At 45.9% G+C, this 21,349-nt stretch overlaps 1 protein-coding gene across 1 annotated transcript; it reads right to left on the bottom strand.

Moving 5' to 3' along the window:
* Nucleotides 1-5,336: 5,336 nt before the first annotated feature.
* On the bottom strand, nt 5,337-18,160 carry MEFV (MEFV innate immunity regulator, pyrin; the record flags this gene model as incomplete). Its single annotated transcript, XM_082669926.1, has 9 exons — nt 5,337-5,458; nt 5,993-6,025; nt 6,202-6,317; nt 8,173-8,195; nt 8,612-8,842; nt 11,911-12,006; nt 12,432-12,811; nt 14,711-15,586; nt 17,884-18,160. The coding sequence occupies 9 exons, from the start codon at nt 18,158-18,160 to the stop codon at nt 5,400-5,402; spliced, it is 2,091 nt and encodes a 696-aa protein (XP_082526052.1). The 3' UTR covers nt 5,337-5,399.
* Nucleotides 18,161-21,349: the final 3,189 nt, after the last annotated feature.

Here is a 21,349-nt window from a genome sequence, read left to right as displayed (position 1 = left end):
AACAACAAATCACCAACCATAGGGAACGGCTAAACAAATAGGGAACGTGAGCTGTGCCAGCATGTGGATTATGCATGTAGAACAAAGCTCCATGAAGAAAGCAAAGCGTGTGTTTTGTGCTCTGGTCACAACCATGGAGAACCTAAGTCCAATCTAGGCTTAGTGTGAAGATGGGAAGAGAAGTTGGGGTAGGAGGAGTTTGGGGTTCAATCTTCATTTGATCCTCCTTTTTTCTTCCCTTTTTTTTTTTGGCCATGCCATGTGGCATGCTGGATCTTAGTTCCTCAACCACGGATCAAACTCATGCCCCCTGCAGTGGAAGCATGGAGCCCTAACCACTGGACTGCCAGGGAATTCCCAATTCTCCTTTTCTCTTACATCCCTCTCTATGTTTCTTTATTTGTGTGTGTGTGTGTGTGTGTGTGTGATAATTTTTTTAAATTGAAGTATAGTTGATTTACACTGTTGTGCTAATTTCTGCTGTACAGCAGTGTGACTCAGTTGTACACATATATATTCTTTTTTTAAATATTCTTTTCCATTATAGTTTATCCCAGGAGATTGGATATAGTTCCCTGTGCTATACAGTAGGACCTTGTTGTTTACCCATTCTAAATGTAATAGTTTGCATCTACTAACCCCAAACTTCTAGTCCATCCCTCTCCCTCCCCCCTCTCTTTATGTCTCTTTAAATGGAGGATGATAGAGGGACATCTGTGAACTAGAACACCTAATATTCCACAGGCCCACAGATTTGCAGATACAGCTCAGTACAGAATAATGTGACACTTGGGATGTGTGTCAAATGTTTTTCCATGACAGCAGCCCCATCTTTTTCTTGGTCTCTTGTAGGGAAGTGGGATCTCACAGTAATCAAATGAGTGACAACAAATGCAGTTACAACTGTATTTTCTAATGGACTTATTTATGGGGCCCAGCCAATAATTCTAAGAACCACAGTTCATTAATACATGTACAAAAGTGTATTATAATAATCCAGTTTGCTTGTTTTTTCCTAAGGCTTCTTAAGTCCTCAAGACAGGGAGGATATTCCGTAAATCAACTTGATTTAAACTTCCTCTCTGTCTCCCTTTGCTTCATCTCTCATTCTTTGTCTAATCTTCCTCTCCCCACTGTCTTATCTCCTTTGGACTATTCATAGAACAGATATTTAGTCTGGCCATAAAATTATGTGTTAAGGATATTTTTCCAAGTGATTTGTCTTAGCCATTTAGTATAATATCCCTGAAGTTCTAACAAGGCAGCTCCTCAAAGACTAGCTCACTAGCTAGGTAGTAGCTCTATCGATAAAAACTTGATAGGTGAATTGTATAAAATCCTCAAAACCCTAAAGTGTCTTGTTTCTGTTCCTTTGGGAGGTGAGGATAATCAGAGCAGTTTTTGGAGATGCAGGCAGGTTGACTCTGATTATAGCCTGCCAACAGGAAAATGTTGAAAGACCGGAATTGGGTTAACCCAGTGCACTAACCCCCAGTTCCAGAAAAACAGGAGAAACCTGGAGAAAAACTAGGAGCATATAGGAACTTCCCTGGTGGCGCAGTGGTTAAGAATCCGCCTACCAATGCAGGGGACACGGGTTCTAGCCCTGGTCCGGGAAGACTCCACATACCACGAAGCAACTAAGCCTGTGCGCCACAACTACTGAGCATGCACTCTAGAGCCCACGAGCCACAACTACGAGCCTGCATGCCACAACTACTGAAGCCCGTGTGCCTAGAGCCCATGCTCCGCAACAAGAGAAGCCACCGCAATAAGAAGCCCGTGCACCACAACAAACAGTAGCCCCCACTTGCCACAACTAGAGAAAGCCTGTGTGCAGCAATGAAGACCCAATGCAGTCATAAATAAATAAATGTATTTTAAAAAAAGTTAAAAAAAAAACAACTAGGAGCATATAGTGGTGTCCTCCTTCTTCCCTCTAAGCAAACAGAATATTACTGGGCAGTATCCATAATGTGAGTGCACAGAAGGTCACTTTTAAATGCACACACCAGACAGTGTAACATCAAACAGATGAACATTCTACAAAAATTCACAATTCTTCCATCAATTTAATATTCCAGGAAGACAGAATGGATAACATCTATCGCCTGGGCATTTAACAGTAATGCAATATATGATCAAAACAAATTCTAGTGCTTTAGAGTTCCAGCCTTTGCTGAAATGATTAGTCCTTTAGATCTATAGAAAAAATATACTACAGAGAATACCATCTTATATACCAGACTCTTGTAACAAAAGGCTTTGTTAGCACCCGCAGGCTTAATCATTGACTCTGTTAAAAATGATTTCTTTTTTAAAGTGTTTTTTTTTAATTAATTAATTAATTAATTTTTTTTTTTTTGCGGTACACGGGCCTCTCACTGTTGTGGCCTCTCCCATTGTGGAGCACAGGCTCCGGACGCACAGGCTCAGCGGCCATGGCTCACGGGCCCAGCCGCTCCGCAGCATGTGGGATCTTCCCGGACCGGGGCACGAACCCGTGTCCCCTGCATCGGCAGGCAGACTCTCAACCACTGCGCCACCAGGGAAGCCCTAATTAATTTATTTTTGACTGTGTCGGGTCTTCATTGCTGCGTGCGGGCTTTTCTCTAGTTGTGGTGAGTGGGGGCTACTCTTCTTTGTGGTGCACGGGCTTCTCATTGCGGTGGCTTCTCTTGTTGCGGAGCACGGGCTCTAGGCCCATGGGCTTCAGTAGTTGTGGCTTGCGGGCTCTAGAGCGCAGTCTCAGTAGTTGTGGTGCACAGGCTTAGTTGCTCCGCGGCATGTGGGATCTTCCCGGACCAGGGCTTTAACCTGTGTCCCCTGCATTGGCAGGCGGGTTTTCAACCACTGCGCCACCAGGGAAGCCCTAAAAATTTCTGCTTCTAAGTGATTTTTCATCTTGAGACTTCAAAAGACATTTTTAACAATAAATGAAATAGAAATGCTCAACTAAAGGAAGTCATATTTGTAGCACTTAACTAATGGTCTCATACTGCTTCCTCTTTTCTGAGTATAATTCGTAATTTTCTTACTTAGCCAGACTCAACTGTCTTATAGCTTTCTGATTTCCACTGCAACCTTGGAGAATACAACCAAAACTATGGATTTTATTAATAGTAGTTTAGACACCCACTAGAGAAAACAATACAAGCAAAGTCGTCTTAATCTCACCCTATAAAAGCCCTCCTACCCCTGGCAGAGTCTCAAAATGGTTCATCCCGTCTCCTCGGTGGGTGCTAAAATCTTTCACTGTTGCCCTGTAGGCCGACATTCTCTTCCTGCATCCCTGTACCCTGAACTCTGATGCTCTGTGGTGGCTCCAGCATGATATGGACTGACATCGGCATGGTTTTGGTCTATGTAATGACTTACTGAAGGCGTTCATGTGATTTTTTTCAAGGTCTTTTTCTGTCCATAAACGATTTTGTTTCCCTTACCACCTACTTTAATCTAGCTGAGAAGTCTTGATAGTTTAATGGGTTTTGTTACAAAGTCACAGAATAATCACTCAGTTTCCTGAAGTGATAAAGGTATAGTTGTTTTTACTCACTCTTCCAGCTCTCAGGCAAATAGAAACTGCAGACATATATAGGGTTTGGTCAAAGATCAAAGCGTAGTGGCTCAAAAGTATTCTTTCCTACTTATAATCAGCAAGTCATTCTAGGCAGAATTCTTCTCTATTCCATAGCTTTATGGTGATGATTAACTAAAATAAAAATGTGGAACTAAGCACATAGTAAATGTATAATAAATATTATTATCATATATTATACTCTTATTATAGTCTACTTGTTAATAAGAATAAGAACATTGGATTTCAATCATGACTTGAACTCTACTTCCTGTGAATGATAACAAGCCACTTAACCTCTATTTGGCCTCCCTGAAACACTTTACTAGCTCTCCCTGACAGCACAATGAGGTCCAAATTCCTATGCATAGTGCATAAGGCTCTTGACAATATGAGTCTTGAGTTTCCATTCTCATACCACACTGACATACCATCAAAAACCCATCAAGCACTTTAAATTGTAAATCTCATGCTGCTTCATATTGTGACACTTCATATGCCATTCTTCACTTAAAATGCCTTTTCACCGCTCCTTTTCAAAATAATTCTTAGTTATTAAGACTCACTTAAAGTACTCTGTGAAATTCTCTCAGAATCCTCTATTCAGTTACTACTTGTAACATGCTCACATATTGTTCCAATATATATTTATATTTTAGTACCTATGTTGCTCTGGGCTTACACATTTACTGTTCAGATCCTTACTACAGTTAAGGTTTTCACTAAAAGGCAGAAGTTTTATCTTGCTCTCTCTGTAATCTCAGCAACTGGTGCTGCTTTTAGCCCAAAATCAGTCCCCAAACACTGGTAGAAAAATAAGTAAATAAACAAAATGCATTAATTCCAGGCCTCAAAACTCTCATTTGTAAAATTAAAAAGTTATGGTTAATGATCATCTATGTAAGCTCTATGATGTTATTATTCATAAATAATTTTATTTATAAAAAACAAAAGGGAGGATAGAATGAGGGAACACATCCTTGCCATGGAGTCCTGAGGGAAAACGAGGGTGGGCTCTCTGTCTCAGAAGCATCTTAGAGTGCTAATTCATACAAGGATTTATTAAGCAACAGCTGTGTGCTTCCTTCTCTGAAATCCATGGCATGTCATCAATACATGTGTTCTCTTTACCCTTGGTTTACCAATATTTGTTTACCCAGCTTACTTCTGCTTCTGTTCCATAAGCTCCTTGAGCACAGGGCCTATTCTCTTATTGATTATATTCCCCACAGCAGCTGGAACCCAGTAGGTGTTCAATAATGACTGTTGAATGTCTGGATTCAAGATACAGGGCAGGAGCCTGAAGAAAGATGCAAAGTGTTGGATATTCAGTGAGGCCCCTGGCCACCCACTGGACGGATATTCAGAGGATCCATGTTCTCTCCATCATGTGTCCTGGGGCTGAAGATAGGTTGAAGGGGCCCAGAGGAAAAGAAGCCAATGGATGTTGAGATGTGGGATTTGGCTGTCACAGTGTAAAAGGAAATGTCCCCAGTCTTGTAGTTCAGGAAGATGCCCACATGCCTGGGGGGCTCCCTCATCCGGGTGGAGGGAAAGTTGGACGCCTGGCACTCATTTTACTTCATCATCATTTCTACCCAATAACTATTCTCTGGTGAGAGAGCCATATTCTCCTTGCTGCTCGTGGCTGCCTTGCAGACACCCAGGACCCACCCTGTCTTGTCTCCCACCTTCACTTCTCAGTAATGGCAGCTAGAGAGCAAACTCAGAGAGCCCAGGGCAATAATTCAGCTATAGAATCTTTCTGGACTAGCAGGTAGACGGTCCCACTTTTTTTCCAAGTCTCACACTCTTCAAGTCATCAGAGAAGATGAAAGATGAGGTTGGGGTGGGCAGCTTCTGCTTCCAGAATCACATTAACTGCAGAGAGAATTAGAATTCCTAGCTTGAGGTCCATGGGCAACATCCCCACAGGGTTCTCCCCACATCCAAGAAACGTGGACAGGGTCATTCTTCTGGAATGTACTGGGGGACAGCACAGGGACCCAGCAGGCCAGGTCTACTTGCCTCAGGGTGCCTGACCACCAGTCACTTCTGGAACTACAGAGAAAAGGAGATGGGAAAAATCCTGAGCATTCCCATTCAGAGGGCTAAATCTACCCTGGTCCCCACAACAAGGAAAGACAGTGACTCCCTCTCCCTGCTCAGGACTCGGCTTCCTCTGCTTGGATATAACCCCTTCCTCTCTGGTACCCAGGCCTGCCTTGGATACTCTGTACTCTGGTGAGTTGACAGTCAGTGACCCTGGCACAGAGCCTGTGAGGACTTGTCATGACTTTGCTCCCACCTTTGTTACAGGTGTTTTCTCTTTTCTAAATAATTCCCAGAAATCAACAGCACAAGGGAAAATTGCAGTAATCCCTGGCCAACACATACTACCACCACCGGACTCACCGTTGAACATTTCCATTTCTGAACGCAGGGTTTCTAAAAGGAGAAGGAGTTTGAGTTAGGTTCCCAGGTAGGGACAGGTGTGGGAGGGGCTGAAGGCAGAGTCAGAAAGGCCGTGGGGGATGGAGAAGGGACACCAGGGGGCTCCAGGCTACGTGGCTCTCAGGGAGGAGGTGAGCAGGCGCCTCCCATCTTCCCACAAGCCCACCTACCCAAGAAGTGCCTCATGCGCTTCTCCACAAACTCTGATTTCTGGTAGAGCAGGTGGATCTTTTCTTTCACCTCTGGAGGGGTGGCCCACAGCTTAGGGACAGTCACCTTCTTGGCCCTAGAGACAAAAGATTGTTGGCCCAAGAGGCCTGGAGCGTGGGGGTAGCCCAGGGTCTCATGAGCTGAAAGGGAGGTGCAGCCTCCACAGGGCACACCCAGTCCAGCCTTGGCTTCTCAAAGAAAGTTCTCCCTGGGCTTCAAGTTCTAAACACTGGTCCTCAACTCTGGCCATGGATTGGCATCACCTGGGGGAGTTTTAAAAACCACTGGTATCAAAATCACAGTGAGTTTTGATAATGGCCATAAAGTGGTACTAATGTTGAAATGCTCAGCCCAGAATTACTTATGTCAAATTAATTACACTTCCCTGAGTCTTTTTCTTTCTATTGAAATAAAAATGATATTAAGTGAGAAAAATAAACACAATGAGATACCACTTCACAGCCATTAGGATGGCTACTATTTAAAAAAATAAAAAATAACAAGTGTTAGCAAGGATATGGAGAAATTGGAACCCTTGAGCATTGCTGGTGGGAATGTAAAATGGTGCAGACACCACGGGAGATAGTACTCTAGTTCCTCAAAAACTTAAACATAGAATTACTGTATGATACAGCAATTCCACTTCTGGGGATATACCCAAAAGAAGTGAAAGCAGGACTCAAACAAATATAGGTATGCCGATATTCATAGCAGCATCATTCACAGTAGCCAAAAGGTAGAAGCAACCTAGTACCACTGATGGATGAATAGATAAACAAAATGTATATACACATGATGGAATATTATTCAGCCTTAAAAAGGAATGGAATTCTGGCACATTCTACAACATGAATGAACCTTGAAGACATTATGCTCAGTGAGGTAGGTCAGACACAAAAACACAAATATTGTATGATTCCACTTATATGATGTAGTTAGAGTAGTCAGATTCATATAGACAGAGAGTAGAATGGTCGTTGCCAAGGGTTGGGGGAGGGGAGATTGGGGAGTTGTTTAATGGTATGGAGTTTCCATTTGGGAAGATGAGAAAATTCTGGGGATGGATCATGGTGATGGTTGCACAACAATGCGAATGTACTTAAAGCCACTGAACTGTACTTTTTTTTTTTTTTTTTTTTTTTTGCGGTATGTGGGCCTCTCACTGTTGTGGCGTCTTCCGTTGCGGAGCACAGGCTCCGGACGCGCAGGCTCAGCGGCCATGGCTCACGGGCCTAGCCGCTCTGCGGCATGTGGGATCTTCCTGTTCCGGGGCACGAACCCGTGTCCCCTGCATCGGCAGACGGACTCTCAACCACTGTGCCACCAGGGAAGCCCTGAACTGTACATTTTTAAATGGTAAATTTTGTTATGTATATTTTACCACCAAAAAAATACTTAAAAAAATTGATGCCTGGGTTGTACTCCTGAAGATTCAGGTTTAATTTGTCTGCGGGGACCTGGATGTCAGGATTTTGTAAAGCTCCCCCAGGCGATTGGAAGGTCCAGCCTCTTCCCCTCCCCTCCCCTCCCCTCCCCTACTCTTCCCTCCCTTCCGCTGCTTGCTGGGCTTAGCAGATCCACTCCTGGAAAGTGCTTCCCTCACTGTGGCCACAAGCACTCCTGCAGGAACAGTTTTCATAAGGCGAATTGCATGGGACACAGTCTGTTAGGGGGGGTTTCTTATGAAGCCACCACCACACAACAGGCCATGTTCATTTGGTCCAGTCTTTGACCCCATGCTCCCCCTCCTGATTGTGCTCCCATTCTTGCTACACAAGTCCAGAAAGGCCTTCACCTTCGGAAGCTGCAGGAGATGGGAGGACCCAGGGAGGAGCCACAGGCCGCGGGTTGGGATCATCTCCCTCCTAGGTCTGCCTCCCCAAATACTTCCTACAGTACACCCAAGGGATCATCAGGGGACCTCTTGGTACCTGTGCAGGGTGACTCTGACGTCCTAGGAGAGAAAAGAGGGAAGTTCTCTATTACCAGTCTCATAGGGGCTGTGCTGACTCCTTGGCCTCTCCTCCTGGGCTCCCAGCCCCACAGTGTCAGCAAAAATGGGGCACCTCTCCCCAGTTCTAATTCTAATCTGCTGAGGTGGCACCCTGGCTGGGGCCTGCACATAACTGTACCCAAACTCTGCTGGTCTCTTCTGGGAGATGTCACAGGATCCCCTAGATACTGGGCCATCCTGGGCTCCTGAGAATTCATTGAAGGGGCCTGGGCATTGTGGGTCACCAAGACCAAGTCCCACCCCTGGCCCTAAGAGCCTCACCCACTGGCTTGGGCATAGCTGATGGCAGTGCTGGGAGCCCATGTCACCCTACTGCACACAGTGGATGGGGGAAGGCCAGGCCCAGCCACACTTACCTTCATAAGCTCCCATTCTGGCTGGCACTGCTTGGCCTCCAGCTCCCCAATCAGCTTGTCGAGAAGGGCGATGTCCCCTGTCACCCGGGTGCCATATGTCTCCCTGACTTGGCCAATGGTCTGGCCCAGCTCCTCCAGACAGGCCACAAAGAGCTGCTCTTGCTGCTCTAAAAACTGGCATAACTGCTCCAACTGGTACTGGATTCTCTGCTTCTGGGTTTCAGCTTGTTTCTGGGGAACAGAAGTCAGGGAGGTGTAGGGGCCTATGCGGTGAGGTAGACGTGTGTGCCCAGGGAACCCGCAGAAGCCCACCTCCTGGAGGTGGGTAAGAGCAGGCTTCCTCAGCCTCTTGGAGGCCTGAATTCCAGAGTAGGAGGCAAAATGAGCTGGAACCTTCCAGAACAGGTTGGCTTTTGGAAAATGCCCTAAAACCTGGTAAAATGGATTGAATTGTGTCCCCTCCAAAATGTATGTGTTATAAGTCCTAACCCCAGTACCTGAGAATATGATCTTATTTGGAAATAGGGTCATTGAGGATGCAATTAGTTAAGATGAGGTCGTGCTGGAGTGGGGTGGGCCACTGGAGTGGGGAAATTTGGACACAGATACACACACATGGAGAATGCCATGTAAAGAGACACAGGCGGAAGGAGACACCTAAAAGCTAAGGAGAGAGGCCTTGGAGCAGCCTTCCCTCACAGCCCTCAGAAGGAAGCATTTCTGCCAACACCTTGCCTCCAGAACTGTGGGAGGCATACATTTCTGTGGTTTATGCCGCCCAGTTTATGGTACTTTGCAAGGGCAGCCCCAGAACACTAAGATAACTGGTGTCACCTTCTTCCTTCCTTGAAGGGCAGCGTGAGGATTGCATATGTCTGGAGTCATAAACAGACAAGGTCAGGACCACAAAGTCTCCAGGAGGGAGAGTTCTCTCCACTCCCCGACAGTCTCAGACTGCCCTGAAAGGGGTCAGTCAGTCCATCTATTTGAACGCAAGTGAACTTGACTTCCAATATTCTTGCACACTGGCCAACCATGACCTCTTCTGCCGTCCTCTTTCTCATCATCACTAAAAAGCTTCTGTGGACATGTGAAGTGGCTCTAGGGCATCTTTCCTTCCTCCAAGGAGGGAGAGGGCCCTTCAGATCTACTAGGACTGGACAGCAGAAATCTCATTTTTGGCTCAAAAGGACAGGATTAAGTCTTTAGTTCTTTTGAACCAAAAAAGTTTCTTCACCTTTTGTCGTTGTTTTTAATATGGGCACATTCATTTATTAGCTAAACTGATACACACAATTAACAAAAAATACTAGTGGACAGAACTCTCGTGTAAATTCCAGAGAGCCCAGGGCCTCACAGGATGCTTCGTGGATGTTTGCCCGGCTCCTGTTCCTCCACCCACTGTAGTCCCTTAGTCGACACACGAGAGTGGTTCTGATGTTGCTTGGTATTTTCTTGTAATTAAGGAATAAGACTATAAACTCGATGTGTGTGGAATCTCACTCCTTCCTCTGTGACATCAGCAGCCCTGCTGAATCACGTCCTGGGTTTCGGGTGCAGAAGAGTGTTCTCTCAGTCTTTAGAATGGAGCACCGCAGACATGCACCTGTGCATCTGGTCTGCACAAGTCACACTTTCTCCAACACTTTCTAAGTCTAGACAATCAACAAAACAATCAGCCAAGGCTGGGCTGTGGTATTTGCCATTTCTGTGGTGTTGATATTCCCACCGTGGCCAGTTTCAAGTTTCCAATGTGATGTTCCTAAACATGGAGTCTGGAACACTTCTTGTTGTTGACGGCAGTAACGTGGACTTTTTTTTTAAGAGGACGGGTCAGTTGTCTCATTCAATAGCCTATATTCTAAAATTCTATAATTTTTCTCATGATTAAATTCAGGAGAAACATTTGGGGCAAGAATACCATAGACCTAATGCCATGCTCTTTCTAGCATACCCCACTGGGAGGCAAAGACTGTCCAGTTTGCCATCATCATTATAGTCATACTAGGATTGATGCTTGGTTAAGGAAGCGTCTACCAGATATCGCTACTGTAAGTATATATTATTTCCTTTATAATTCCTAAGTAATTTGGGGAGTGGTACTTTGAGAGTGTGTAAATATCCTGTTCTCTAACGATTTTCTCTAAAAATTTTAGTATCTGTTGCTGATCCCTGTCGGTGTCAATTGTATAGTGGAAATTTTCTAATTCAATTATTCTTCTATACTTGTTTTATCTGGGTTTCTGCTGTAAAGAAGAGCTTTCCCAACCCCTTCCCTATGATTAAAAATATTTCTTTTAATTATTGTAAAAAGGAGGAGGAGAAGGCGAAGACCTGAAAACAGCATCTCCTTTCCACAGAGCCCGTGTCACTGTATCTTAAGGGAAGGCTGAACCCTCTTGTCTCCCTGGGTTTCCCTGAACAGCCCAGGCTCCTGCCTCACACTCCTTGGGGGGGCACCCCTGACCTCTGCTCCATCCACAAGTTCCAAGTCACCTGGGATTATAGGAAAGGGTTTTCATTTTACTACAACTCAAGAGTTTCCCAAAAGTCAGACACCTGGACCAATGCCACCCTCCTCCCATTTCTGCCCTTTGTTATCTTTGCCTGTTTGCCACTGCAGTGTGGTGGGTCCCTGAAGAAGTTTGGAACTCAGAGTGGGAGACAGGATCCAACCAACAGAAATGCACCAGATAAATCAAGGCTCTGGGGGTAGGCTCCTTCGCATGCAGGGAAAACAGGAGCAACTTAACGCATCCGAGTCTGGACAACAGCTTAACAGGAAGGCCACTAAGTTGTACTTATTGAGATCTGTGGCATTTCTTTAAAACCACAGTTTTAAAGAAAATGTCTACTTTAAGCATTTGAATTTTAAAAATCAACATGGTTTTTGTACAAAAAAAAAGTACAATAGACCACAACAACAATTATAAAAACAATACAGAGGAGTATTTAAAGTTGAATAGTCTCTCCTCCCCTTTCCTCAGTCCCATTCCTCAGCTACAGCCACTGGCATTCCTTTCTCTAAACCATTTTGTGGTGAGTCTAAGAAAGCATGATAGGGTCCTGGGAGATTCCACTTCTTGCTGGAGGTGGTTTCCCTCCCCAGGGACAAGCTCATCCTTTGATACCTGTTATTCCCTGCCCCCCAAGAGCAGGTGATTCTAACTATGTGATCGGCTCTGCTTCCCTGTGAACCAGTACAGGACATCAGGGACCCCTGCTCACTCTCGGTTCCCTCCCTCCTTCTGCAGGGGTGAATCCAGGCAAAGACTGGCCACAGACCACCCTAGCCTTACCAGGAAGTTTGCTGTCTTCTTATCCCCCTGAGATCTCTGCTCCTCTCCAGATTTTCTCAACTCCTTCAGATGCTCCAGCTGCTTCTGAATTTGTTTCTGGAAAAAAAGAGCATTTGTCAAAGCTTGAACTTGGCTCCTGCCATCTTGGTGCCAACTCTAGATGGGAAAACTTGCTTCACGGAATAAAGCTGAAGGTGAGGCAGCCAAGAGCACAGGGAGAGGTACGCAGGAAAGAGGAAGAATGAATCCATCACACCAAAGGAAGCAGAGCCAAGAGGCAGTGAGAATGATTTCTAATGACCTCTTGTGAGCACCTGGATTCAGCCATACCTAAAGCTAGATTCCCATAGCTACATGAACCAGTAAATCCCTCTTTGTTGGCTTACTTTGTATTGTGTTTGCCATTTACAGCCCAAAGATGCTGGCCAATGTACCAACTCCCAGGGTTTTGGGGGAAATGAAGCAAGCCCCGATGTGTTCAAGTGCCCAGCAGAGAAGGACCCCAATGCAGAAAGCCCTACCTTGTATTCCAGGGCGGCCTCCTCGATGGGGCGAACCCGGTGGCCTCGGTGCTCCTGACTCAGCCCGCAGATGAGGCAGATGGGTTCCCCGTGGTCCTCGCAGAAGAGCAGCTGGACCTGCTTCATGTGACGCTCACACTGTGGCAGGGACTTGGGGCTCAGGCTGGCCATCTGCAGGCCCTCCTGCCACTCGAGGCTTCCATGGCTCTTCCCCGGGAGCAAGTCCTGGCACTGAGGGCAGCTGGATGAGTAGCCACGTGAGACCTCAGGATCCCTAGAAGCAACGGGGCAGCTGCAGGAAACATGCACGCAGCTGCCACCAACCGGGTCTCCTTCCTGGGCACAGCAAAGGGGACACACAGCCTTGTCCTGCAGTCTCCCTGGGGACATAGCAGTGGAAAAATCTCATGAGTGACAAACCCAAGATGTTACCAAGGAATGCTGCAAATCACAGCGAGAGTCCGTGCCTGGGATACGTACATTCTCGGTTAGACTGAGGCCCCTTCCTAGCTTGTCCTTCCCCGACTTCCCTCCAGCGAAGTAGCAAAGGAGCCACTGGGACTGAAGGCTAAGGGATAGATTTCATACCAGTCCTGAGGATTGGAATTCTTGGGCATTTATCCTAAAGAAAGGCCTTTTGCTACAAATTCTATGCCTTCCTCCTGCACGCACACTGATAACAGGTGATATAAAGACAGTAAGACATTCTGACTGGTGTTTGCCACTTAACCACCACCTAGACTGCTCATAACTTGAGTAGAGCTCCCAAGGGATGGTGACTTGCTCATGGCCAGACCTCCAGCCCCTAGCAGAATCCCTGGCATGTGGTGAGCATTTGGGAAGTGCGTGTTGAATGAAGGAATGAATGGGCCACTGCTCACATCCAGATTCAGGAAGCATGAAGTGAAAGTAAAGAAGGGGACTTTACAGGCTGAAGGGTATAGCCCACCATGATGACCTACAGCTATGACCAGCTCTGCCCCAAGACCATAGCACAGCTTCATAAAGCAGAAATGACAGGAGATACAGGAGGAATAGAAACGCACTCAATCCACGAGTCCCCTCCTGCCTCCTCCTCTTGCAGGGTCCCAGGAATTCATATCACATCTGCAAGTGAGACTGCGAGCTCCCCAGTGACCATTTTCCTCTCCTTCCCTTGTGATAGTATTGATTGCTGTCCATATGGCTGCTCCCCGCCACCACCCAAAAAAACCATTTCTTAGCCTCCCTTGCAGTTAGATGTGGTCATGTGACTCCAGACACACCTCACTTTATTGCACTTCACTTTATTGTCCTTCACAGACTCTTTCATTTTTAAGAAAATGAAGGTTTGTGGCAACGCTGTGTTGCCAGATGATGGTGAACATTCTTTAGCAATAAAGTTTTTTTTTTGCAATAAAGTATATTTAAATTAAGGTAGGTACATTTTTCTTTTTAGACATAATGCTATTGCACACTTAATATAGATGATAGTATAGTATAAACATATGCACCAGGAAACCAGAAAATTCATGTGACTTGCTTTACTGCAATATTCTCTTTATTGCAGTGGTCTGGAACCAAACCCACGACGTGCCTGTACATTCTGGCCAAGAGGAAGTAAATGGAGGCATCACGAGCAGCATCTAGAAGCTTCTGAAAACCTTCCCTAAGTGATACTATTCTCCTTTGTCCCTCCATCCTGCTGCCTGGAATGAGGATGCCACCATCTGAGACCACAACCTTAAGAGCAAACTCCGTAGAGCAGAAAAGCAGCAGGAGCTTGGGTTCCTGACCACGGTGTACCACATTTGTCCTGGACCACCTGTGTGTCATTTATGTGAAAGAGGAACAAACGTCTATCTTGTTTCAGTTATGTTATTTTGGCGTTTCTGTCATTCACAACCCATCACCATCCTAATTTCTGCCTCTTTAGTAAAAAAGACCTAGGACTTTAGCCAACAGCTCCCTCCCTGCCCAGACAGAGGCGAATAGCAGAATCGCAGCCCCATGACATACTGCCATGAGGTATTGTGAGAAGGTGATATTTGTACCCAATCTTTCTCAGATGTTCAACCTGGGGTCCATGAAGCCCTTGGGAATTCTAAAGAAGGACTTCAGAGTGTCTAAGAACTAACTAACTGAAATGTATGCAACATTTTTATGAAAATGTGCAGATATGCATTTTTCAGGATTCAGAGCCTACATCAGATTCTCAAAGGGTGGAGGACGTCAAGGGGGACCCAGAGATCCAGTGAAATGAATACAGTGGGGATAAAAGCAGGTTTGCAGGGGGAAACCTGCAAAGGTCATCATTCCTAAGGATGCCAGGTCTTCTGGATTCTGAGGTCCTTTCTTACCTGAAGATGGAGGGACTTCTGGATTTGAAGGATCATGGAGCACACCACCTACCACCTCCTCCAAGGCCTTAGAGGTCTTTGGAGCCTCAGTTCCACTCTTCTCTGCAGGTACTGTGGACTCTGGATGCTCCCAGATCTTCTTTCCAGCCAACGATACACTGGAAAGTGTATTCCTGAGTGCTACCCCCTCCAGAGTCATGGCGTGTTCTGGCTTCCCGGATCCTTTCTCTGCAGCCACAGTAGCCCCTGTGTTCAGAGTGGCTGCTGAGCCTGGATTCTCACATCTCATTTTCTCTTGAAGCATAAGAGTTTCTGGGTTGAGAGGTTCTGTCTCTCCTGAAGAAATGGTAAATTCAAGACTTTTGGGTCGCTTCTTTCCTGAAGGTAAATATGCTTCAGATATCTTAAATTCTCTCCTTCCCAGGGACCCAGCAAACGACCCACTGGAGAGTCCTTGGAGCCTTCCTGCAGAGCTGGCGTTCCTGCGCAGCCTGACCCCCACATTGCTCCCCTTCTCCCCCTGTGGCTTGCTGGGAAAGGGGCTTCTCTTGGAAGACAGAGTTGTGTTCCTGGCCCCTGGCTTGCCCTGCACATCCAGGCGTTCAGAGACTTTCTGATCTCTCTGTTTGCCCAGAGGCTTCTTCTGGGGCCCCCTTCCAGCCTCGGGCTGGATGGATGGTGGGCAGCCAGCCCCATCACCACTTTGTCGCTGCTTGTCACCTTCCAGGCCATCTGGTATCTTCAGACTCTTGGGCTTCTCCCCAGAGGAACCAGACATTGCTGAACTGTCTGTGTCACTTTCTTTTACCTGACACCCTGAAAAGACAATGAGATGGAAAGGCATGAAAATGTCCAGTGCTCAGGTTCAAGGTTTGGGGGAAGGGAGAGAAGACAGAATCCCTTTGGAAATTAGAGAAGCTCAGGACATTCTAGACAACAGCAGTCAATTACCATTAAATAAGAACATACTAATTATCTGCTATCTTATTTCTGAAATAGTGCTTTTTAAACTTTTTAGGCAGGAGAACTTGTTTCCAATATAAGGTCTTACATAGAATTCTTAATATATAAGTGAAAACCCTAGTTTATGGGTATACATTTGTGTGCCGTTTACAGATCTACAAAACTCACTTATCAGTCAATAAAGATCAGCACAAAAAATTGAAATCGGGGTCATGAAGGACAGTGAAAACTTCAGAAACTAATTTATTTTGAGTTTTTTTCCCCCTTTGGTTTCATGAAGTGAAGAAAATCCTAACTCACACAGATAAGTGTAAATGGTAATTTTTTTTTTTTTTTTTTTTTTGCGGTACGCGGGCCTCTCACTGTTGTGGCCTCTACCGTTGAGAAGCACAGGCTCCAGACGCGCAGGCTCAACGGCCATGGCTCACGGTCCCGGCCGCTCCGCGGCGTGTGGGATCTTCCCGGACCGGGGCACGAACCTGTGTCCCCTGCATCGGCAGGCAGACTCTCAACCACTGCGCCACCAGGGAAGCCCAATGGTAATTTTTTATAAAAGACAGCTTGCCTGGAAATTTCAGAGCAATGTTTAATTAAACAGAAATGACAGGAAGGGCTGAATTCTAGGGTCTCCATAAAAAGTTCAAGCATGAACTGTCACACTGATGGCCTCCAATATTTTAAAATTTGGTTAATCACTCATTTTAATATGAATTTGTTAGTTTTGTAAGTTAGTTAATAAAATTTGAATCAAGTATTTGCTAACATTCTAAAGAATCCCTGAAATGTCTTCCTGGGATACAATTTGAAAACCACTACTTTAATAAAGAAATGAAAATAACCTATAATTAGCACCTTAATTTTTGGTTTGAAAAGCCCTTATTAAAATTAAAGTTGCTTAAAACACTTTGCTATTGGCTTTCTAGGAAAAATATGTTATGAAAACTGGTTCAAGAACTGGTAAGAAACCCTGAAGAGATGAATAACCAGATTTTAAAATACAAAAAATTAATTTTAAAATTCTACTCATCAAATTACACCAGACTCAGATTACAGTTTAGCTTTATCACTCTTTCAAAGAGCAGAGAATTTTTATGTTATGTAAACTCTTCTACCTCATAGAAGCACATGGAAAGCATTCCTAATGTATTCTTAAAGTCTAGAAATAGAAGAAAATTTCAAACATCGAAAAATAGTTTTTTAAACTGATCACAGATTAGCCCCTCCACCCCAAATGTCCCCAAAAAAGTCTTTAAAAGCAGAAATCAAATAGGCCACAGTCTTTGATCACAATGTAATAAAATTAGAAAGTTACGGCAAAAGAGTAGCAGAAGGATAAGGAAGGAAAAAAGGAAAGAAATATAAGATAAAAGGAAGGAAGAGGGGCTTCCCTGGTGGCGCAGTGGTTGAGAGTCCGCCTGCCAATGCAGGGGACATGGGTTCGTGCCCCGGTCTGGGAGGATCCCACATGCCGCGGAGCGGCTGGGCCCGTGAGCCATGGCCGCTGAGCCTGCGCGTCCGGAGCCTGTGCTCTGCAACGGGAGAGGCCACAACAGTGAGAGAGAGGCCTGTGTACCACAAAAAAAAAAAAGGAAGGAAGAAAGGAAAAGGGAGAGAGAGAAGGAAGGAGAGAAAGAAAGACAAAGAGGAAAGGAAGGAAGGAAAAGATAAGGAAGGAGAAAGTCCTTTTAGAATTTTAAAATATCTTTGTAACGTGTTAGAGAAGAACTCAAAACTGAAATGAAGTGGATAACAGTGAGATTACCCATCAACCCTCTTGACAGGAGTGGTTAGTTTCTTGCTCACCCAAAGATACTCATCTGTAGGTAAGTGTTAATGACAAATGAAGTGAGGAATTCTCTACCAACAGACATCCAGCTCCTGCCTTTCCTGATTCTGCCCCATAGTCAGAACCTCATGCTTCTGGGTTTTTTTAAAAAAGCCATTGAGAGCCTTAGCTTTACTCCAGCTTCCAAGACCAGAGAGGGGGAAAGGACTTGCTTGGCTAAAGTCACCAGGGTTGTTGCAGACCTCGGACTCCTAACCCCCAAGTCAGGACGCACTGGCCGAACTGGTCCCTCTTGTACCTTCCACCCCACTCTGCAAACAGCCAGCAGTCGCAGTGGGGCAGGAGGGCGCATGGGGCCGATTACCTGGGCCGATTGCACCGTTGAGCTCCTCTGCCAGAAGGTGCTGGTTGATGGCCCTCAGGACCTGCAGGGTCAGCCGCACGGCGTCCTCCTCCCCATAGTGGGTGACCAGCAGAGTGGCCAGCTTCACTGGCTTGGCTGTCTGGAGTTGGCCCCGGGGAATCCGGGAGTGCTCCTTCTCCAGGCTGGTGTTCTGCAGCTTGAACTTGAACTTCTCAAAGTCATAGGGCACCAGCTCTTCCAGGGAGTACAGCAGATGGTCACTACGGGTCTTGGCCATGGCATTGACCAGGAGAGGCTGGAGGCAACTGTCTGGCTTCTGAGGGGAGAAGCAGCTGTCTGTCCTGGAGCCCAGAGGGAGACTAAGAAGCAGCTTGTGAAATAACGGAAAAGGCACAGGAAATGCTCTGTGTTTTGGTGGGAACTGAGAGTAAGGCTGTGAGTATGTCATTGTTGGTTTGTGTTCTCTTTCTTACAGATTCAGAGGCTTTTCCAGCTGGGAGGACTCAATGCCTTGTCAGACACCTGGTCGTCAGCACCCAGCTCTCACTGACTTGGGCTGGACTGCATAGTGGTGGATGAGTCTTTGAGGAAGGGTCTGGGATTGGATTCCAGATTCTGGATCTTTGGGCAGGCAGTCAGATGCTTCCCTCTCCCCTCCCAGGATACGGGGGTGGGAGTGTGGGGAACAGAGCCCCTGGTCCCATGCTGGAGAGAACCATGATAAGGGTCAGCCCCTCTGGCCAACTGCTCTTCTCCAGACTCTTGGGGTTTTATTGACCCTCTGGAGCCAATGACAGGGGGATGGGGAGCAGCAAATACAGCCCTGCAAGCTCTGCCCCTCCCTGCCCAAGAAGGCAGGTGAGGCCAGAAGGGCACCACCAGGAGACAAGCCCTGGGGTCGCCCCTGTTGATGTAGTTCCAGTTGTCTGGTTCTTCCAGCAACACGAAGGCCTCGAAACGCGACGCCTGGGACCACCATCCTGATTTATTTGTCCCAGCGCTAACTCTGCCGTGGCTTCCTGGGAGCAGACTCTGGAGGGAGGGTGTCATGCATGCACGTGTACTGAACACGTGTTCTGGACCAGGATGCTGGAGAAACAAGGGTGAAAAAGGCATAGTCGTTCTTAGGGCTTGCAGCCCAGTATGGGGCCCCAGCGGTGGCTCCAAAGCTAATGGAGTTTGTATGGGGGGAGCTGACTGCTTCCTCTGTTAACGGCTGTGTCTTTCTGCTACATTGATTTTTATCCTCAACTTTTTGGTTCAAAAAATTTCAGGGCTTCCCTGGTGGCGCAGTGGTTGGGAGTCCGCCTGCCGAGGCAGGGGATGTGGGTTCGTGCCCCGGTCCGGGAGGATCCCACATGCCGCGGAGCAGCTGGGCCCGTGAGCCATGGCCGCTGGGCCTGCGTGTCCGGAGCCTGTGCCCTGCAGTGGGAGGGGCCGCAACGGTGAGAGGCCCGCGTACTGAAAAAAAAAAAAAATTTCAAATTCACAGAAAATTTGAGAGCATAGTACAATGAACACTTATATACCCTTTACCTAGGTTCAGCAACAATTTACATTTCATGTTTGGTGATTCTCTCTCTCTCACACATGCACACACTTTTTTGTTTTTTTGAAGCATTTCGTAATAAATTGAAAGCATGTCAGATATCACTTCAAATACCCTAGCTATCCTAAATACTAAGAATGAGGATACAAGGATATTACTTTATTATTTATTTATTTATTTTTGGCTGCCCCCACTCAGCTTGTCAGATCTTAATTACCCGACCAGGAATTGAACTCGGGCCCTCTGCAGTGAAAGCGCCGAGTCCTAACCACTGGACCGCCAGGGAATTCCCAAGGATATTATTTTAAATAATCACAGTAGTATTATCACACTCAGGAAATTTAATGTTGTTACAATACTACAAGCTTTCCATAATCAAATTCCCCAATTGTCCTGGTAATGTCTTTGATAGCTTTTTTTTGTCCCAATCCAGGATCCAATCAGAGATCCTGCATTGCCTTTAGTTGCCATATCTCTGTAGTCTCCTTTTATCTAGAACACTTTCACATTCCCCTCACCTTTTAAAATTCTTTCAAGACATTAATGTTTTTGAGGGCTTCCCTGGTGGCGTAGTGGTTAAGAATCCTCCTGCCAATGCAGGGGACACGGGTTCAAGCCCTGGCCCGGGAAAATCCCACATGCTGTGGAGCAACTAAGCCCGTGCGCCACAACTACTGAAGCCCGGGCGCCTAGAGCCCCGTACTCTGCAGCAAGGGAAGCCCACGCACCTCGACGAAGAGTAGCCCCCTGCTCGCTGCAACTAGAGGAAGCGCGCGTGCAGCAACAAAGACCCAAAGCAGCCAAAAATAAATAAATAAATATAAAAAATAAAGTGGGGACAGTGGGTGAGGTCTCAGACCTGGAGGCTTGCTTCGTCAAGCCCTCTTATTAAAAAAAAAAAAAATGTTTTTGAAAAGTCCGTTCCAAGCACAGTGTCCCTCAATGTAGATTTGTGTGATTGTCTCCTCATTAGACTGAGGGTCCATTCACGCCTCCTTGAGATCTCTCCGTTGTAAAAGGCCATTTTTTTCTTTGTAATTAATATGGAACCTCGGTGTGTGGAAAGGTCTCGCTCCCTCACAATCTTTCACCCCATGGTGTTAGCCTTCATAGATGATCCTTTCCTAAATCAGTTGCTAGAGTGGTGGTTGCAAAATGGTGGTATTTCTATCACTTAGTTGGCATCATTTGCACATCCTGGATTAAACTTTGTGTGTTCCTCATGAAATGTTTGGCTTACAGATGTTTTGTTGGTAATACAATTTCCCTTCAACAATGCTTACTCTGTGCTTTTTTTTTTTTTTAACTCTGTGCTTTATATCCATTATTCCCTAAAATCTCTGCAGTATCCCTTCAGTGCAGGATTCATCATCTCCATTTACAGCCGGGATTAGTGGCTTAGATACTTGCCCAGAGCCAGGGTTCAAACTCACTCTATTAACCACTTTGCAGTATTGTCTTCCTGCATGATGGTACTTTGTTATTTTACTATTCACCACTAACTGTAGATGTCACCTTTTCAGTGACCAACGAGGCTCAAAATGGGCCATGCTGACCATTCCCACAGGTCAGTGACAGCATTCTGTTGCCTGGCTGAACAAACATCCCCTCTGTATGACCAACCTGGGATCAAGGCTTCCAATTGGTCCATGGGCTTTATATCTTACAGAGTATTAAGTGTTTGGGGTTTAACAGCTGACAGCATCCAGTTTTCTGGATCCTGGTGAGAAAATAATACCCAAACCCAACAACTTCCCTAAAAAATGAATGAACCCAAATGCACTTTTATGGTGCAAATGTCAGATGTGTGAAATTCTCACGTTGGGCCAGAAGGGTTTTAACTGGGGTTTCTCTGGGACCAGGACCTGTACAAGATTCCGGAAGGCAGTCTCCCACTGCTGAGACAGAAATGATGAA

This window comes from Grampus griseus, assembly GCF_964374135.1.
Source record: "Grampus griseus genome assembly, chromosome: 14".
Classification (NCBI taxonomy): domain Eukaryota; kingdom Metazoa; phylum Chordata; class Mammalia; order Artiodactyla; family Delphinidae; genus Grampus; species Grampus griseus.
The sequence above is the reverse complement of the archived record's forward strand: the minus strand, read 5'-3'. Positions and strand labels throughout refer to the sequence as shown.